The 13,047-nt window shown below is 45.6% G+C and overlaps 2 protein-coding genes across 2 annotated transcripts in view; both read left to right on the top strand.

Moving 5' to 3' along the window:
• Positions 1-7,108, top strand: part of MEFV (MEFV, pyrin innate immunity regulator) — a 17,669-nt gene extending 10,561 nt beyond the window's left edge. Inside the window, exons 5-10 of the mRNA XM_023513802.1 lie at positions 2,166-2,396; positions 2,782-2,804; positions 5,202-5,317; positions 5,490-5,522; positions 5,900-5,932; positions 6,097-7,108. Of these exons, the coding sequence (XP_023369570.1) occupies positions 2,166-2,396; positions 2,782-2,804; positions 5,202-5,317; positions 5,490-5,522; positions 5,900-5,932; positions 6,097-6,650 (990 nt within the window). The 3' untranslated portion in view covers positions 6,651-7,108. The remainder of the gene's footprint in view (positions 1-2,165; positions 2,397-2,781; positions 2,805-5,201; positions 5,318-5,489; positions 5,523-5,899; positions 5,933-6,096) is intronic.
• Positions 7,109-11,703: 4,595 nt separating this feature from the next.
• Positions 11,704-13,047, top strand: part of ZNF200 (zinc finger protein 200) — an 11,404-nt gene continuing 10,060 nt past the window's right edge. The window contains exons 1-2 of the mRNA XM_003790823.3: positions 11,704-11,784; positions 12,600-12,930. Of these exons, the coding sequence (XP_003790871.1) occupies positions 12,681-12,930 (250 nt within the window). The 5' untranslated portion in view covers positions 11,704-11,784; positions 12,600-12,680. The remainder of the gene's footprint in view (positions 11,785-12,599; positions 12,931-13,047) is intronic.

Below are 13,047 nucleotides of genomic sequence, written 5' to 3'. Positions count from 1 at the left end.
GCAAGAGGTCACTTGACCCCATCAGTTTGGGGTTGCTGTGAACTATGATGACTCAAACCTGGGCAACAGTGAGGACCTAAAAAAAGTTGTTTTTTTATCATAAGGGAGGGTGAAGGAAAACTCTTCTTTATAGCAAAATACCAGATAATACAAATATAGAATGATCAAATTCAAAATTTTCCATTATACAGACCCCACTAGAATAATTGACACAGGTAGGAATCATTATGATTTCAGATCTTTCTTAGAGAAAGATCATCAGAGAACAGGATATTTATATACTAAGTTAGTTAATAATTGTAAAGGAAATAATGTATGTTGACATGGAGAGGTCTGGTAGGTCCCTCTTTAACCAAGTGATAATCCAAATATCACAATAATAGTGATGGATCAAGTGGACATTCTTTGCCTCCAGAAGGGATGCTCTAGGAATAGCATGTGGCATCAGCTATGTAGTTTTCTTGCCTAAAGTGTTTAGTCTGAATTTAATTATGAGCAAAGTTATCTGACAATTTTAGAATTTGGCTATTGAAGAAGAAAGAAGAAACAAAGCAACTGAATTGTCATCTTTAAAAAAAAAAGTCAGCCGGATGTTGTGGCTCATGCCTGTAATCCGAGCATTCTGGGAGGCCAAGGTGGGTGGATTGTCCTGAGCTCACGAGTTCCAGACCAGCCTGGGTCACAATGTGACCCCCATCTCTAAAAAAAAAATAGCCAGGCATTGTGGCAGGCACCTGTAGTCCCAAGTACTTGGGAGGCTGAGGCAAGAGAATTACTTAAGCCCAAGAGTTTAAGGTTGCTGTGAGCTGTGATGCCACAGCACTCTACCAAGGGCAACAAAGTGAGACTATGTCTCAAAAAAAAGTCAACATCACCGCTGGCAATGACATCAAAAGGTGAAAACACATTTTTCCTTTAAAAGAACTAAAGAGTTGGTCCTGTCCTTTTGAATATAAAATGACAAGACTCTTAAGCCAGTCTTTGTGGATCTGAAGGACCCTGTCCCCCTTGAAGGAAGTAAGTGATGCTCTTAAGCTATGTCACCTCTCTGAAGAGCTAATGACTGACCCCGGTCAATGGTCTTGGATACAACATCCACCCACATTCAGATGAACTGACCATCCTCATTCAAAACCATCACTGAGGACCTTCTGTTGTCCAGCACTTCATGGGTGGAGAAAAATCTATCCTGGAGCAGTTTGGTGGTCACAGCCTTGTGCACTTATGATCCTGGGCATGTGCCACCCTCATAATGTCTTCCAAGGAAGGGTGGCAGCAGGTGTTTTAGTTTCCTATGTCTGTCCTAACAAAGTATCACAGATTATGTAACTTAAACAATAGACATTTATTGTCTCATGGGTCTGGAGGCTGGAAGTCTGAATTTAAAGTTGGTTGGCAAGGTTGGCTTCTTCTGAGGGCCATGAGGGAAAGATCCATTCTGTGCCTCTCTCCTTGGCTTATAGGTCCCTGTCTTGTCTGTATAGCTTCACATCATATCCTCTCTTTGTGTCTGTGTCTGAATTTCCTCATTTTATTTTTATTTTAGAGACAGAGTCTCACTCTGTTGTCCTCAGTAGAGTGCTGTGGTGTCACAGCTCACAGCAACCTCCAGGCAATTTTCCTGCCTCAGACTCCCAAGTAGCTAGGATTATGGGCGCCCACCATAACGCCCAGCTATTTTTTTGTTGCAGTTTGGCTGGGGCTGGGTTTGAACCCACCACCCTCAGTATATGGGGCCGGCACCCTACCCACTGAGCCACAGGCGCTGCCCCCAAATTTCCTCATTTTATAAGGACACTAGTCATGTCCAATATGGCTTCATCTTATATCTCCAAGGACTCTGTCTCCAAGGATCACAGTCTGAGTATTGGGGGTGGGGGCAGTTAGGACCTCAATACATGAATTTTGGAGGGACACAGTTGAGCCTATAACATCACTTTTAAGGGCATTTTTCAAGAGGTAGCCCTGGCCACCCTCAGTCTGTTCTGGAAGGTTCCAGCCACTATTGCTCTCTGCTCAGGAATCCAGGCCTCTAAGAAGGTGAGAAAGGCTGCCTCTTATCCACCTTCTGGAGGAAGTGGGCTTCTGGGGACTCTCAGACACACATGTCCACCTCTCAGCACAGATCACCAGACCACTACACCTCCTTGTCTCATGCTTCCCAGAAACAAACTGAAATCCAGAAGGAGAGGATGCAGAGCCAGCGGGAACAGCTCTGCCAGTTTCTGGAGCAGCAAGAGAAGTTCTTTGTGGCCTGGTTGGAGGAACTGGGCCAGACTATTGGCCAGGTCAGGGAGACATATGGCACCCGTGTGTCCCGGGACATCGCCTTGCTTGATTCTCTGATTGGGGAGCTGGAGGCCAAGCAGTGCCAGTCAGAATGGAAGCTTCTGCAGGTGAGTGCATCTGGGTCCACCTTCCCTCACCCTTCAGGCTGCTTCAGGCCCCAGGCCTGCCCAAGCCAGGGGGTGAGGCCCTTGAGGTTTGGGATAGGTATTGGTTGTGGTGATTCTCAATGCCTCTTGTACTTAGACCCCTTTGAGTAGGTCTCCCAGGAGCCCAGGGTGATCCAACATCCAGGAGATCCCTGGCATCACCTAGAAAGGTCAGCAGGGCTTGACTCTGCTGGAATGGGTACCACCTAGGTAGATTAGAATTAGAATAGAGGAGAAGTCTCTCTGGGGCTGGGAGTATGGAAAGGGTAGGGAGCAGCTGAAAGCCAGGAGTCAGCACAACTCCTAGGAGACCGGTAATGGAGAGCTTCCCTCTTTTCTCTCCTAGGACATCGGAGACACCTTGCACAGGTACAGAAAGGCCCCGTGGTGTACCCCTGGATCATGCAGGAAGCATTTGGGGGAGAGAGTTCTAGAAGGGCCCTGGGGTACAGGTTCTCTCAACCCCTGGGTCTGTGAGTCTCACTCTTCCTATTTCCTGCAGCTTCCTAAGGCCTTTTTGGATTAGCAGGGAGAGTGGGAGCCCAGTCAGGAGGGTGGCTGGCAAGGTGGGCTGCAGATGAAGAATGAATTCAGCCCACCCTGCCAAACTAGATGGAGGCTTCCTAAGAAACCTCTAGAATGGACTGTGTCCCATGTAATTCGCCTTAGGAAGACTTCCCCTGAAGAACTGCTGGTGGCCTCCGGGAAGGAAGCACATCCAGGAGTCTGGGAAGCCTACTGGGAGTGGAGCTGGGCCCAGCAGGCAGGGAAGGGAGGGAAGGAGGGGGATGGGTCTTGGAATCACCTGGGAGTTTTACAAAATCCTGATGTCCTTTTATGTCTGGCTTGTTTCAATTAACATAGCATTTTCAAGGTTCATCTATGTTGCAGCATGTATCAGAATTCCATTCCTTTCTATTGTGGAATAATAATAGTGTGTGTATATACCACATTTTGTTTAGACATCATGGATGTTTGGATTATTTCTACCTTTTGGCTATTGTTAATAATGCTGTTATGAACATGAGTATACAAAAACTTGCTTGAGACCCTATTATTTTGGGTAATTCCTGAAGTGGAATTCCTGGATCATAGGGTAATTCTATGTCTAGTTTTGTTGTTGTTGTTGTTGTTTTTTGAGACAGAACCTCAAGCTGTCGCCCTGGGTAGAGTGCTGTAGCATCACAGCTCACAGCAACCTCCAACTCCTGGGCTTAAGTGATTCTCCTGCCTCCACCTCCCAAGGAACAGAGACTACAGGCGCCCACCACAACACCTGGCTACTTTTTGGTTGCAGCTGTCACTGTTGTTTGGTGGGCCCGGGCTAGATTCGAACCCACCAGAATGAGTCACTTGAGCCACAGGTGCCCAGCCTTTTTTTTTTTTTTCTGAGACTGAGTCTCAAGCTGTCACCCTGGGTAGAGTGCCATGGCGTCACAGCTCACAGCAACCTCCATCTCCTGGGCTTAAGTGGTTCTCTTGCCTCAGCCTCCCAAGTAGCTGGGATTACAAATGCCCACCACAATGCCTGGCTATTTTTTGGTTTTAGTTGCCATTGTTGTCTGGCAGCCCGGGCTGGATTCGAACCCGCCAGCTCTGGTGTATGTGGCTGGCACCTTAGCCGTTTGAGCCACAGGCGCCAAGCTGTATGTTTAGTTATTTGAAGAACCACTATACTTTTTTTTTTTAATTGAGACAGAGTCTCACTATGTCACCCTTGGTAGAGTGCCATTGCATCATAGCTTATAGCAACCTCAATCTCTTGGGCTCAAGCGATTCTCTTGCATCAGCCTCCCTAGTAGCTGGGACTACAGGCATTTGCTGCAATGCACAGCTATTTTTTTGTTTGTTTGTTTGTTTGTTTAGCAGGCCCAGGCTGGGTTTGAACCCACCAGCCCTTGACCATATGCCCAGCACCCTAACCACTGAGTTACAGGACACCCAGCCATGAAGAACCACCATACTATTCCCCACAGTGGCTGTATCATTTCACATTCCCACCATTAATGCACAAGGGTTCCAATTTCTTCAAATTTTTGCCAACACTTATTATTTTCTGTTTTAATCATAGCCATCCTGGGCTGGGCATGGTTGCTCACTCCTGTAATCTTAGTACTCTGGGAAGACCAGTTAGGTGGATTGCTTGAGCTCAGGAGTTTGAGACCAGCCTGAGCAAGAGCAAGACTCTGTCTCTACTAAAAATAGAATAACTAGCCAAGCATTGTGGTGGGCCCCTGTAGTCCCAGCTACTCTCAAAGATGAGGCAAGAGGATTACTTCAGCCCTGAGTTTGAGGTTGCTGTAAGTAGGACTGATGCCATAGCACTCCACCTAGAGTGAGAGAGTCAGACTTTGTCTCAAAAAAACAAGAACAAAAATCATAGGCATCCTAATGGGTGGGTATGAAGTATTTTATTGTGTTTTTTTTCCTCATTTATACTTCAATAAAAAAACAAAGACTAGGAAAGTATAATTAATTTGAGATAGATGATTATGGTAATAATACCCATGCCATTTTAAGGCATTTTAAACCATTATTAAAACTCATTGTGGTTTTGGTATCAGTGTTTATTAAAGCTCCCCATTAGATGCCAATCTGTGTCCAAAGTTGAAGGCCAATGTTTAGAACTTGGTCCAGAGAAGACTTCTCTATGCATAGTCGAGGCTGTCCTGTTGTGCTCTGTGGACATTGTACCTCACTTCCAGCTTATAGAGAACTGGCCATCCCCTTGTTCCAGCCCTCTGCTTAATAGTTTCTTGTCTCTAGGGCCAAGACAGTGCCTGTTCCTGAGCCATGGACAACTCCACCAGAGATGAAAGAAAAGATCTATCTGCTCCACCAGAAATCAGAGTTTGTGGAGAAGAGCATGAAGTACTTCTCGAGTATGTGGGATTGGGGAAAAGTGGGGAGGGGCATCTGTTCACCTCCTCCTTGAGATCCCAAAGCTCCTGGCTTCCCTTCCCCATCTTCACGTTCTTTCAGCCTCTCCCTGATCTGTCCCAAGGGAAGGGACCTGACTTGAGCTTCTCTCTGCTCCCCTTCCCCCTTTTTCAGAAACACTTCGTTCAGAATTGGACACGTTCAATGGTGAGTCTAGCAGTGACAGTGTGAGCTGCCCAGGGGTTATTGTTATGTTCCCTTATCACAATAAGGATAAGGGACCATCTCTGTTGATTTGGGGGCACTATATAGAAAATGTTTGGAACAAGGAGAAAAGTCATGGCAGGCTCCATAGGCTTGGTGCCTTACTTGTTGTCTGAGCTGACTGAGTAGATCATGGAGTCTCCAAGGCAAACTTGGGTACCTGGGAGGAATGGGACTGTAGCCAAGCATAGAATGTCGGGCCCTGGGCAGAGAGGATGCTTGTCTTTCCTTGTTGTGGGGGCAGTGTAATTTAGCCCCTCTGAATGTGAATGCTCAGAGGGTTTTTTTTTTTTTTAACCTCATCTTATTTTTCTCTGCAGTTCCAGAACTGATTAGTGCTCAGGCACATGCTGGTAAGTGTCCAGATCAAGGCAAGTGGCCAGGCCTGTTAGGTCCCTGTGCTGTCTCCCACTGTGTTCCAGAAGAGCAGCCCTGTCTCTGTTTCTTAGAGGTTGGGGAAACTCTTTGGGGACCTTACCCATGGACCCCCAGTTAGATATTATCATTCTCTCTGCAGTTAATGTGATTCTGGATGCAGAAACCGCCCACCCCAACCTCATCTTCTCCGATGATCTAAAGAGTGTAAGACTTGGAAACAAGGGAGAGCGGCTCCCCGATGGCCCAGAAAGATTTGACAGCTGCATTATTGCCCTGGGCTTTCAGAGCTTCCTTTCAGGCTGCCACTACTGGGAGGTGGAGGTTGGAGACAAGACAGGGTGGGTCCTGGGCATCTGCAAGGCATCCTCGAGCAGGAAAGGAAGCATGACACTGACACCAGAGAATGGCTACTGGGTAGTCATGATGATGAAGCGAAATGAGTACCAGGCGTCCACTTTTCCCCCAACCCGCCTGAGAATGAGGGAGCCCCCCAAGCGTGTGGGCATCTTCCTGGACTACAAGGCTGGAGACATTTCCTTTTACAATGTGACTGCCCGATCCCATATCTACACATTCACTGGTGTATCTTCCTCTGGGCCCCTTCGACCTCTTTTTAGCCCTGGGACACATGATGGAGGGAAGAACATGGGTCCTCTTACCATCTGTCCAGTGGGCAGCCAGAGGCCTCACTGAATGTCCAACACTACATCTCTCTTCCAGTTCTTGTATTTACACACTCAACAATCATTATGGAACACCTGCTGGGTGCCAAATGCTCTAGGAAATGTAACGAATAACAAAATGTTCTCTGTGCCCAAGAGCTTACCCACTGGTAACAGAAGTAGGCTAGGTCCAAAAATATCATTAAATCCAGTGTGGAGACAACACATGCATTGATGCTGATGACATGTGGTAGATATCAGAGAAGGAAGAATGTGGCTGTTGCATAATAAATCATTGCATGAAGTAGCACTCTCAGATGCTCCTGAGGCAGAAGACTCTGCCCATGGCAAGGATGTGTCCCTTCATTTTATCTGCCACTGTCTTGAGAACCTAGGAATCCTAGAGAAAACACAAACAGACTGGATTTTAATATAAGTATTTGTTTACATGAATTAATGAACGGTGATTCTTAAGAATATTGACTGGTCCTCGGGAATAAACCAATTAGAAAATTTGGTCATCATTGCATTTGTCACTTACTTGATCACTGGGATCCCATTTTTCTACAGAATGCCATGGAAGAGATGGGGCTGCTACTGTGGAAGAGCATTTAATGCATATTCTAAGCATCAGATTATAATGTTTTGGTTTGTAGCAGAAAATCTGTGGAGCTATGAAATATTAGGTTGCTCTAGTTCACACAGACCCCTCTATACATCCCATTTAAAGAAATGTAAAGGGAAGGGTTGTAGGGACTAAAAAGAATCAAATAAAGATTAAACGTCAAACTCCTTCTATCCCAACTCCTCTGTCTTCACTACTGGAGTCAAGATTAGAAAATATCAATAATCAGGCTGGGTGTGGTGGCTCATACCTGTAATCCCAGCACTTTGGGACACTAAGGCAAGGGATCACTTGAGACCAAGAGTTGTAGAATAGCCTGGGCAACATAGTAAGACCCTGTTTCTACAGAATTTTTTTCTTTTTGAGACAGAGTCTCACTTCATTGCATTGGGTAGAGTACCATTGCATCATGATAGGACACCGCAACCTCAAATTCTTGGGCTCAAGCGATCCTCTTGCCTCAGCCTCCCAAGTAGCTGAAACTACAGGAGCCTACCACAACACCTAGATAGTTTTTCTAGTTTTAGTAGAGACAGGGGGTCTCGTTCTTACTCAGGCTGGTCTCAAACTCCTGAACTCAAGCAATCCACCAGCCTCCTAGAGTGCTAGAATTATAGACATGAGCCACAGCCTACAAAAAAAATTTTTCTTTTAATTAGCCAGTCATGGTGATATGTGCCTATAGTTCCAGCTAGTCAAAAGGCTGATGTGGGATGATCACTTGAGCCAAGGAATTAGAGGTTACAGTAAGATGACTGGGTGACAGAGAGAGAGAGAGAGACCCTGTTTCTAAAAACAGAAATAAGAAAGAAAAACCTCAAATATCTACTGTTATTCAATTATAAAAGTAACTCATTATTTGAAAATTTATGGGTTTATAAAACACAGAAAGTGAAAAAAATTCTCTTCAGCTGGGAGAGTTGGCTCACACCTATAATCTTAGCACTCTTGGGAGGCTGAGGCAGGTGCATCCCCTGAGCTCATGAGTTTGAGACCAGCCTAAGTTAGAGTGAGAGCCCCCCCCCCTAAAAATAGTCAGGTGTTGTGTCAGGTGCCTGTAAGCCCAGCTACTTGGAAGGCTGAGGCAAGAGAATCACTTGAGCCCAGGAGTCTAAGGTTGCTGTGAGCTATGTGCGGCACTCTACCAGGGGCAACAAAGTGAGACTGTCTCAAAAAAAAGAAAAAGAAAAAATTCCCTTCAATCCTACTCCTTACAGATACCATTAACCTATGTTGAATATTCCTCCAGTTATTTTTAAAGTGACATCATACAGATTGCTTTTTAACTTGCCTTTTCACTTAATTTATCTCTTTTTAATGGTTTCATTAGATTCCAATGTATAAATATATCATTTAACCAAGTTTTTGACATTTCAAACAAAGCTATCCCATCTCTGTAGTTTTCATCAGAGTAAGTTCTGAAAAGTGAACATGTTACAAAGTTTATAAACATTTTGCTTTTTAAAATAGTGCCATCTTGCCCTCTTAAATAGCCAAGAACATTGCTATATGAACACTGCTTTCAGAACATTAAATATTACTTTTGTAATTGTTATTGTTCTAGTATTTTAAATTGCATTTATTGATTCTATGCAACGACTACTTTTGCATGTTAAAGGACATTTGCAGATCTATACGTTGTTTATACCCTCAGGTAAGTTCTAATATTTCAAATCCATTTATGATATCCATTATGACATCAGTTTTTAAAAACAGGATGTCATCAACTTAAAAAAATAACTTTTTCAACTTTTTTTTCATTTTAAACTTTTGTTTTTAGTTACAAAACTGAAGTGACACAATCCAAAAAATTATTTTACTCACCTCTATTTTCAGCCCAAACTCATGAGTCACCATTTTTAGTCTAGTGTGTATCCTTCAATACAAACATACAGGGTGTTTTCTGTTTGTTCTAAAAATATGCATTATATACGTAACTCTGAAATTTTTTATTAATTTAATATCTTATGGCCATCCCTCCAGATTGACATATAGTTCTAATCCATTCCTCTGATGTAATTTCTGCAAGTATCCATGTGCCTGTTTATTCAATTATTTCCTTACTGATGTCACATACATGCATTTTGTTTCCACTTTTTCTGACTACAAAGAATTTACAAGAAATTCCTAGAGACCAGATTCACAGAGATCATGAAGGTCAAAGAATATATACCCGTACTTTCAATTTTAATATATTGCAAATGAGTGTACACACCACACTACCAGCAAAGGAAGTGCCTATTACTCCAGTTTCTTCGTTGCTTCACAAGTGAAAAAGGTAATCCCTTTTAAAGTAGTAATCTTGACCAGAAGTGTAGTTAAGCATCTTTTCAAATGTTAATGACCAATTAGTTTTTCTCCTCAGTGCAATGGCTGTTCTTATCTTTTACCTCTGTCTTTTGTCAGCTGGCTGGGCTTCTTTTTGTGCTGGGAATGTCTGATTCTTTGTGCATCTTATTTTTTACAGTTATTTTCCTGTCTATTACTCGCATGACTTTCTTTTTTTTTTTTTTTTTTTTTTTGAGACAGAGCCTCAAGCTGTCCCCCTGGGTAGAGTGCCGTGGCATTACAGCTCACAGCAACCTCCAACTCCTGGGCTCAAGCGAGTCTCCTGCCTCCACCTCCCAAGTAGCTGGGACCACAGGCGCCCGCCACAACGCCCGGCTATTTTTTGGTTGCAGCCGTCATTGTTGTTTGGCGGGTCCGGGCTGGGGATTCGAACCTGCCACCTTAGGTGTACATGGCTGGCGCCTTAGCCGGTTGAGCTATAGGTGCCGAGCCGCATGACTTTCTTAATAGTATTTTTTTAAAGTTTTTTTTTTTTTTTAAGAGACAGAGTCTCACTTTGTCGCCCTCGGTAGAGTGCCGTGGCAGCGTCACAGCTCACAGCAACATCCAACTCCTGGGCTTAGGTGATTTTCTTGCCTCAGCCTCCCGAGTAGCTGGGACTACAGGTGTTAAATAAATTTTAATGTCTGGAAAAGCTGGCATTTCTGATTTTTCAAGAATTTTTTTTGCCAGTTTTTAAATTCCTTTTCTCTTTCCTTTTTTTTCTTTTGAGACACTGTCTCACTATGTCGCTCTTGGTAGAGTGCCGTAGCGTCACAGCTCACAGTGACCTCAAACTCTTACGGCTTAAGTGATTGTCTTGCCTCAGCCTCCCAGGTAGCTGGGACTACACGCGCTCAGTGCAATGTCCGGCTATTTTTTGGTTGCAGTTGTCATTGTTATTCAGCAAGCCCAAGCTGGGCTTGAACTCGCCAGCCTAAATGTGGCCAGAGCCCTACTCACTGAGCTACAGGCCCTGCCCCTTTTCTTTTTATATTCCTTTAGTTTTAATATATTTTCAGTCGTAGTTAAGTGAACTATAATTAAAGTTGGGGAAAAGCATTCATTTATATTTTTACTTTTGTCATCTTGCATAGAGTTACAAGGCCGTCCCTGCCTATAGAATGTCCCAACCTTGATAAACGCCCTCACTGGGGAATGAACCCAAACGCAGTGTTCAGCCGCCATGGGAGGCTGACATTAAGAAAGGAAACAGAGGCAGGTGGGAGCCCGGCCTGGGCCTGCTAAACAACAATAACTGCAACAAAAAAATAGCCGGGCGTTGTGGCCGGCGCCTGCAGTCCCAGCTACTCGGGAGGCTGAGGCAAGAGAATCCCTTAAGCCCAAGAGTTTGAGGTTCCTGCGAGCTATGACGCCACGGCACTCTACCGAAGGCAACAAAGTGAGACTCTGTCTCAAAACAAACAAAAAGAAAGGAAACAGACACAGTCCGAGGACTACCAGGATCTCGTAGAAACGAAAGAATGGCCAGTCCAGACAGCAGTGTATAATTTGGCAAGCTGGAACGAGAGAAGGTTCCCATTCCTCTGACCATTGGACCTCCTGCACAAAGGAATGGTAGGGAAGTCCCTAGAGTAGGGCGGAATCCCATGCTAACTACACGTCCACTACCTCCGCAGTCCCCTAACCAGCCGGATGCTGCAACGGAAACTGCGGTGGTGGCCTTGCACAATCCTTCCGGTCAAAAAGACAGACGACTTCCGCTCACTCCTTGGCCCTGCCCCGCCCCAACCGCAGCTCCTGACGATCTTTCATTGGCTGTTTGATGCCAACTACACTTCCCAGCAGGCTATAGAGCTAGGGTGGTGGCCTCTGGAGTGCTGGTAGTCCGTCCTGCAAGACGGGAACTAGTGTACTGCTTTCTGTCTCCCAAACAGAGCCTCAGAGAGAGCTGCCATCACTAGCCTGGCCTCTCTCCACGGCTGAGAGCTCCGCAGGCCGTTCTCGAGCCTTGCTGTCTGAACATAGACTGCTCGCTCCGAGCGGGGAGACCAGGCTTCCGCACCGGAAACAAAGCACTGGTCGTGAGGTCACGGCCGCAGAGGCATCCGGCCTCCCAGAAAGCACCGCGTCAGGGTCGTCCTCCTCTGCGCGCGCGAATAATTGCCGGCTTTCTGTGAGGACACTCCGAAGGGCGAGGGGCGGGCTTGGCCCTCTGTTATCTAGCTTTCCGTTTTCTCCCGGAGCCTGGGTATGTGAGCTGTCCCTAGGGAACGCTCAGGAGTGGCAGAAGTCTCAAAAGATCAGAGACTTTGCGAGGGTGGGAACCCGGTTGAAGCGGCCTTTAGGGAGATCGGAGGGTGGTCCGTTACTGGGGAGGCAAGGCCAGGTAGGTGGTCTACCGCGCACTCCGAGCAGTGCCACTGGCTGGGATTTGCGGTAAAGGTGTCCCTTGGCCGGTGGGAGAGGCTTCAGAGTGGGCTTGGACTGGAAGAGTGGGATGTCCCTTGCCTCTCTCAACAGGACTTTGAGGCCATATGGGAATAAGGAGGTCACGTGTGGACGCCTCATGCGGCCTTGTAGTCGTTCCCTTGGGGAGTCGTCAGCTGCCCCCCGAAGGACACCTGAGGGAGCTTCTGCCTGAGTGGCACATTGTGGTCAGATTCAATGACCAACCTGCTTCTAAACAGATGGCCCTGGAATTGGACCCCAGATTTTTCTCTTAGCGGATTGCTCTTTTGACAGATATAAGTTAAACTGCTGTACCCACAGGGGTCTGCATTTCGTACTTTCTAGAAGGCTGACCCTTGATCCAATGGCTGGCTGTCATTTCTTCCTTCTCTTTGGCCCTTGAAATTTGGACAGCCTTTGGTTTTTATTCTCAGGATCTTTCTTTCAGCCTTCCTAAGAGTATCCTGTTCAGGACTTTCTGTTTGGGTTGTTATTTCCCTACTGCTTTTCCTTTCTCACTTATATTTCAGGTGGTCTTACTGCCCAAGCCACATATTGAAGTGCATTCAGGTCCTGCTTGGTCTTGTGGGTAATCCATGGTTTCTTTGTTTGCAGCTTGACTATCTGGCAGATTTCTTTCAGTAAGACGTGGTTCTGGAAACCCCCAGAAACGTGTGTGGACTGTGGTTACAAAGCATGATGACTGCAAAAGTCGTTCCTAGGCCTCCAAAGCCAAAGCAGTCCTTTATATTGAGAGTTCCACCAGATTCCAAGCTGGGCCAAGACCTACTTCGAGATGCTACTAGTGGGCCCAAGACCATCCACCAGCTAGTTCTGGAGCACTTTCTTACTTTCTTGCCTAAGCCAAACCTGGCCCAGCCCAGTCAGAAAGTCAAGGAGACCTTGGTTATCATGAAGGATGTGAGCTCAAGCCTTCAGAACAGAGGTGAGAACTCTCTATTTATTCCACTAGAAGAGAAAGAGGTAGGATTGGTTGAGGTAGGCATCCATGTTAATAATGAATTCAAGTTAGGATAGTGTTTATTGAAAAAGGAGTCAGTTT

This window comes from Otolemur garnettii, unplaced genomic scaffold, assembly GCF_000181295.1.
Source record: "Otolemur garnettii isolate 467f Iridium unplaced genomic scaffold, OtoGar3 scaffold00044, whole genome shotgun sequence".
Lineage (NCBI taxonomy): Eukaryota > Metazoa > Chordata > Mammalia > Primates > Galagidae > Otolemur > Otolemur garnettii.
Note: the sequence above shows the minus strand (reverse complement) of the source record. Positions and strands in the feature narration are given on the sequence as shown.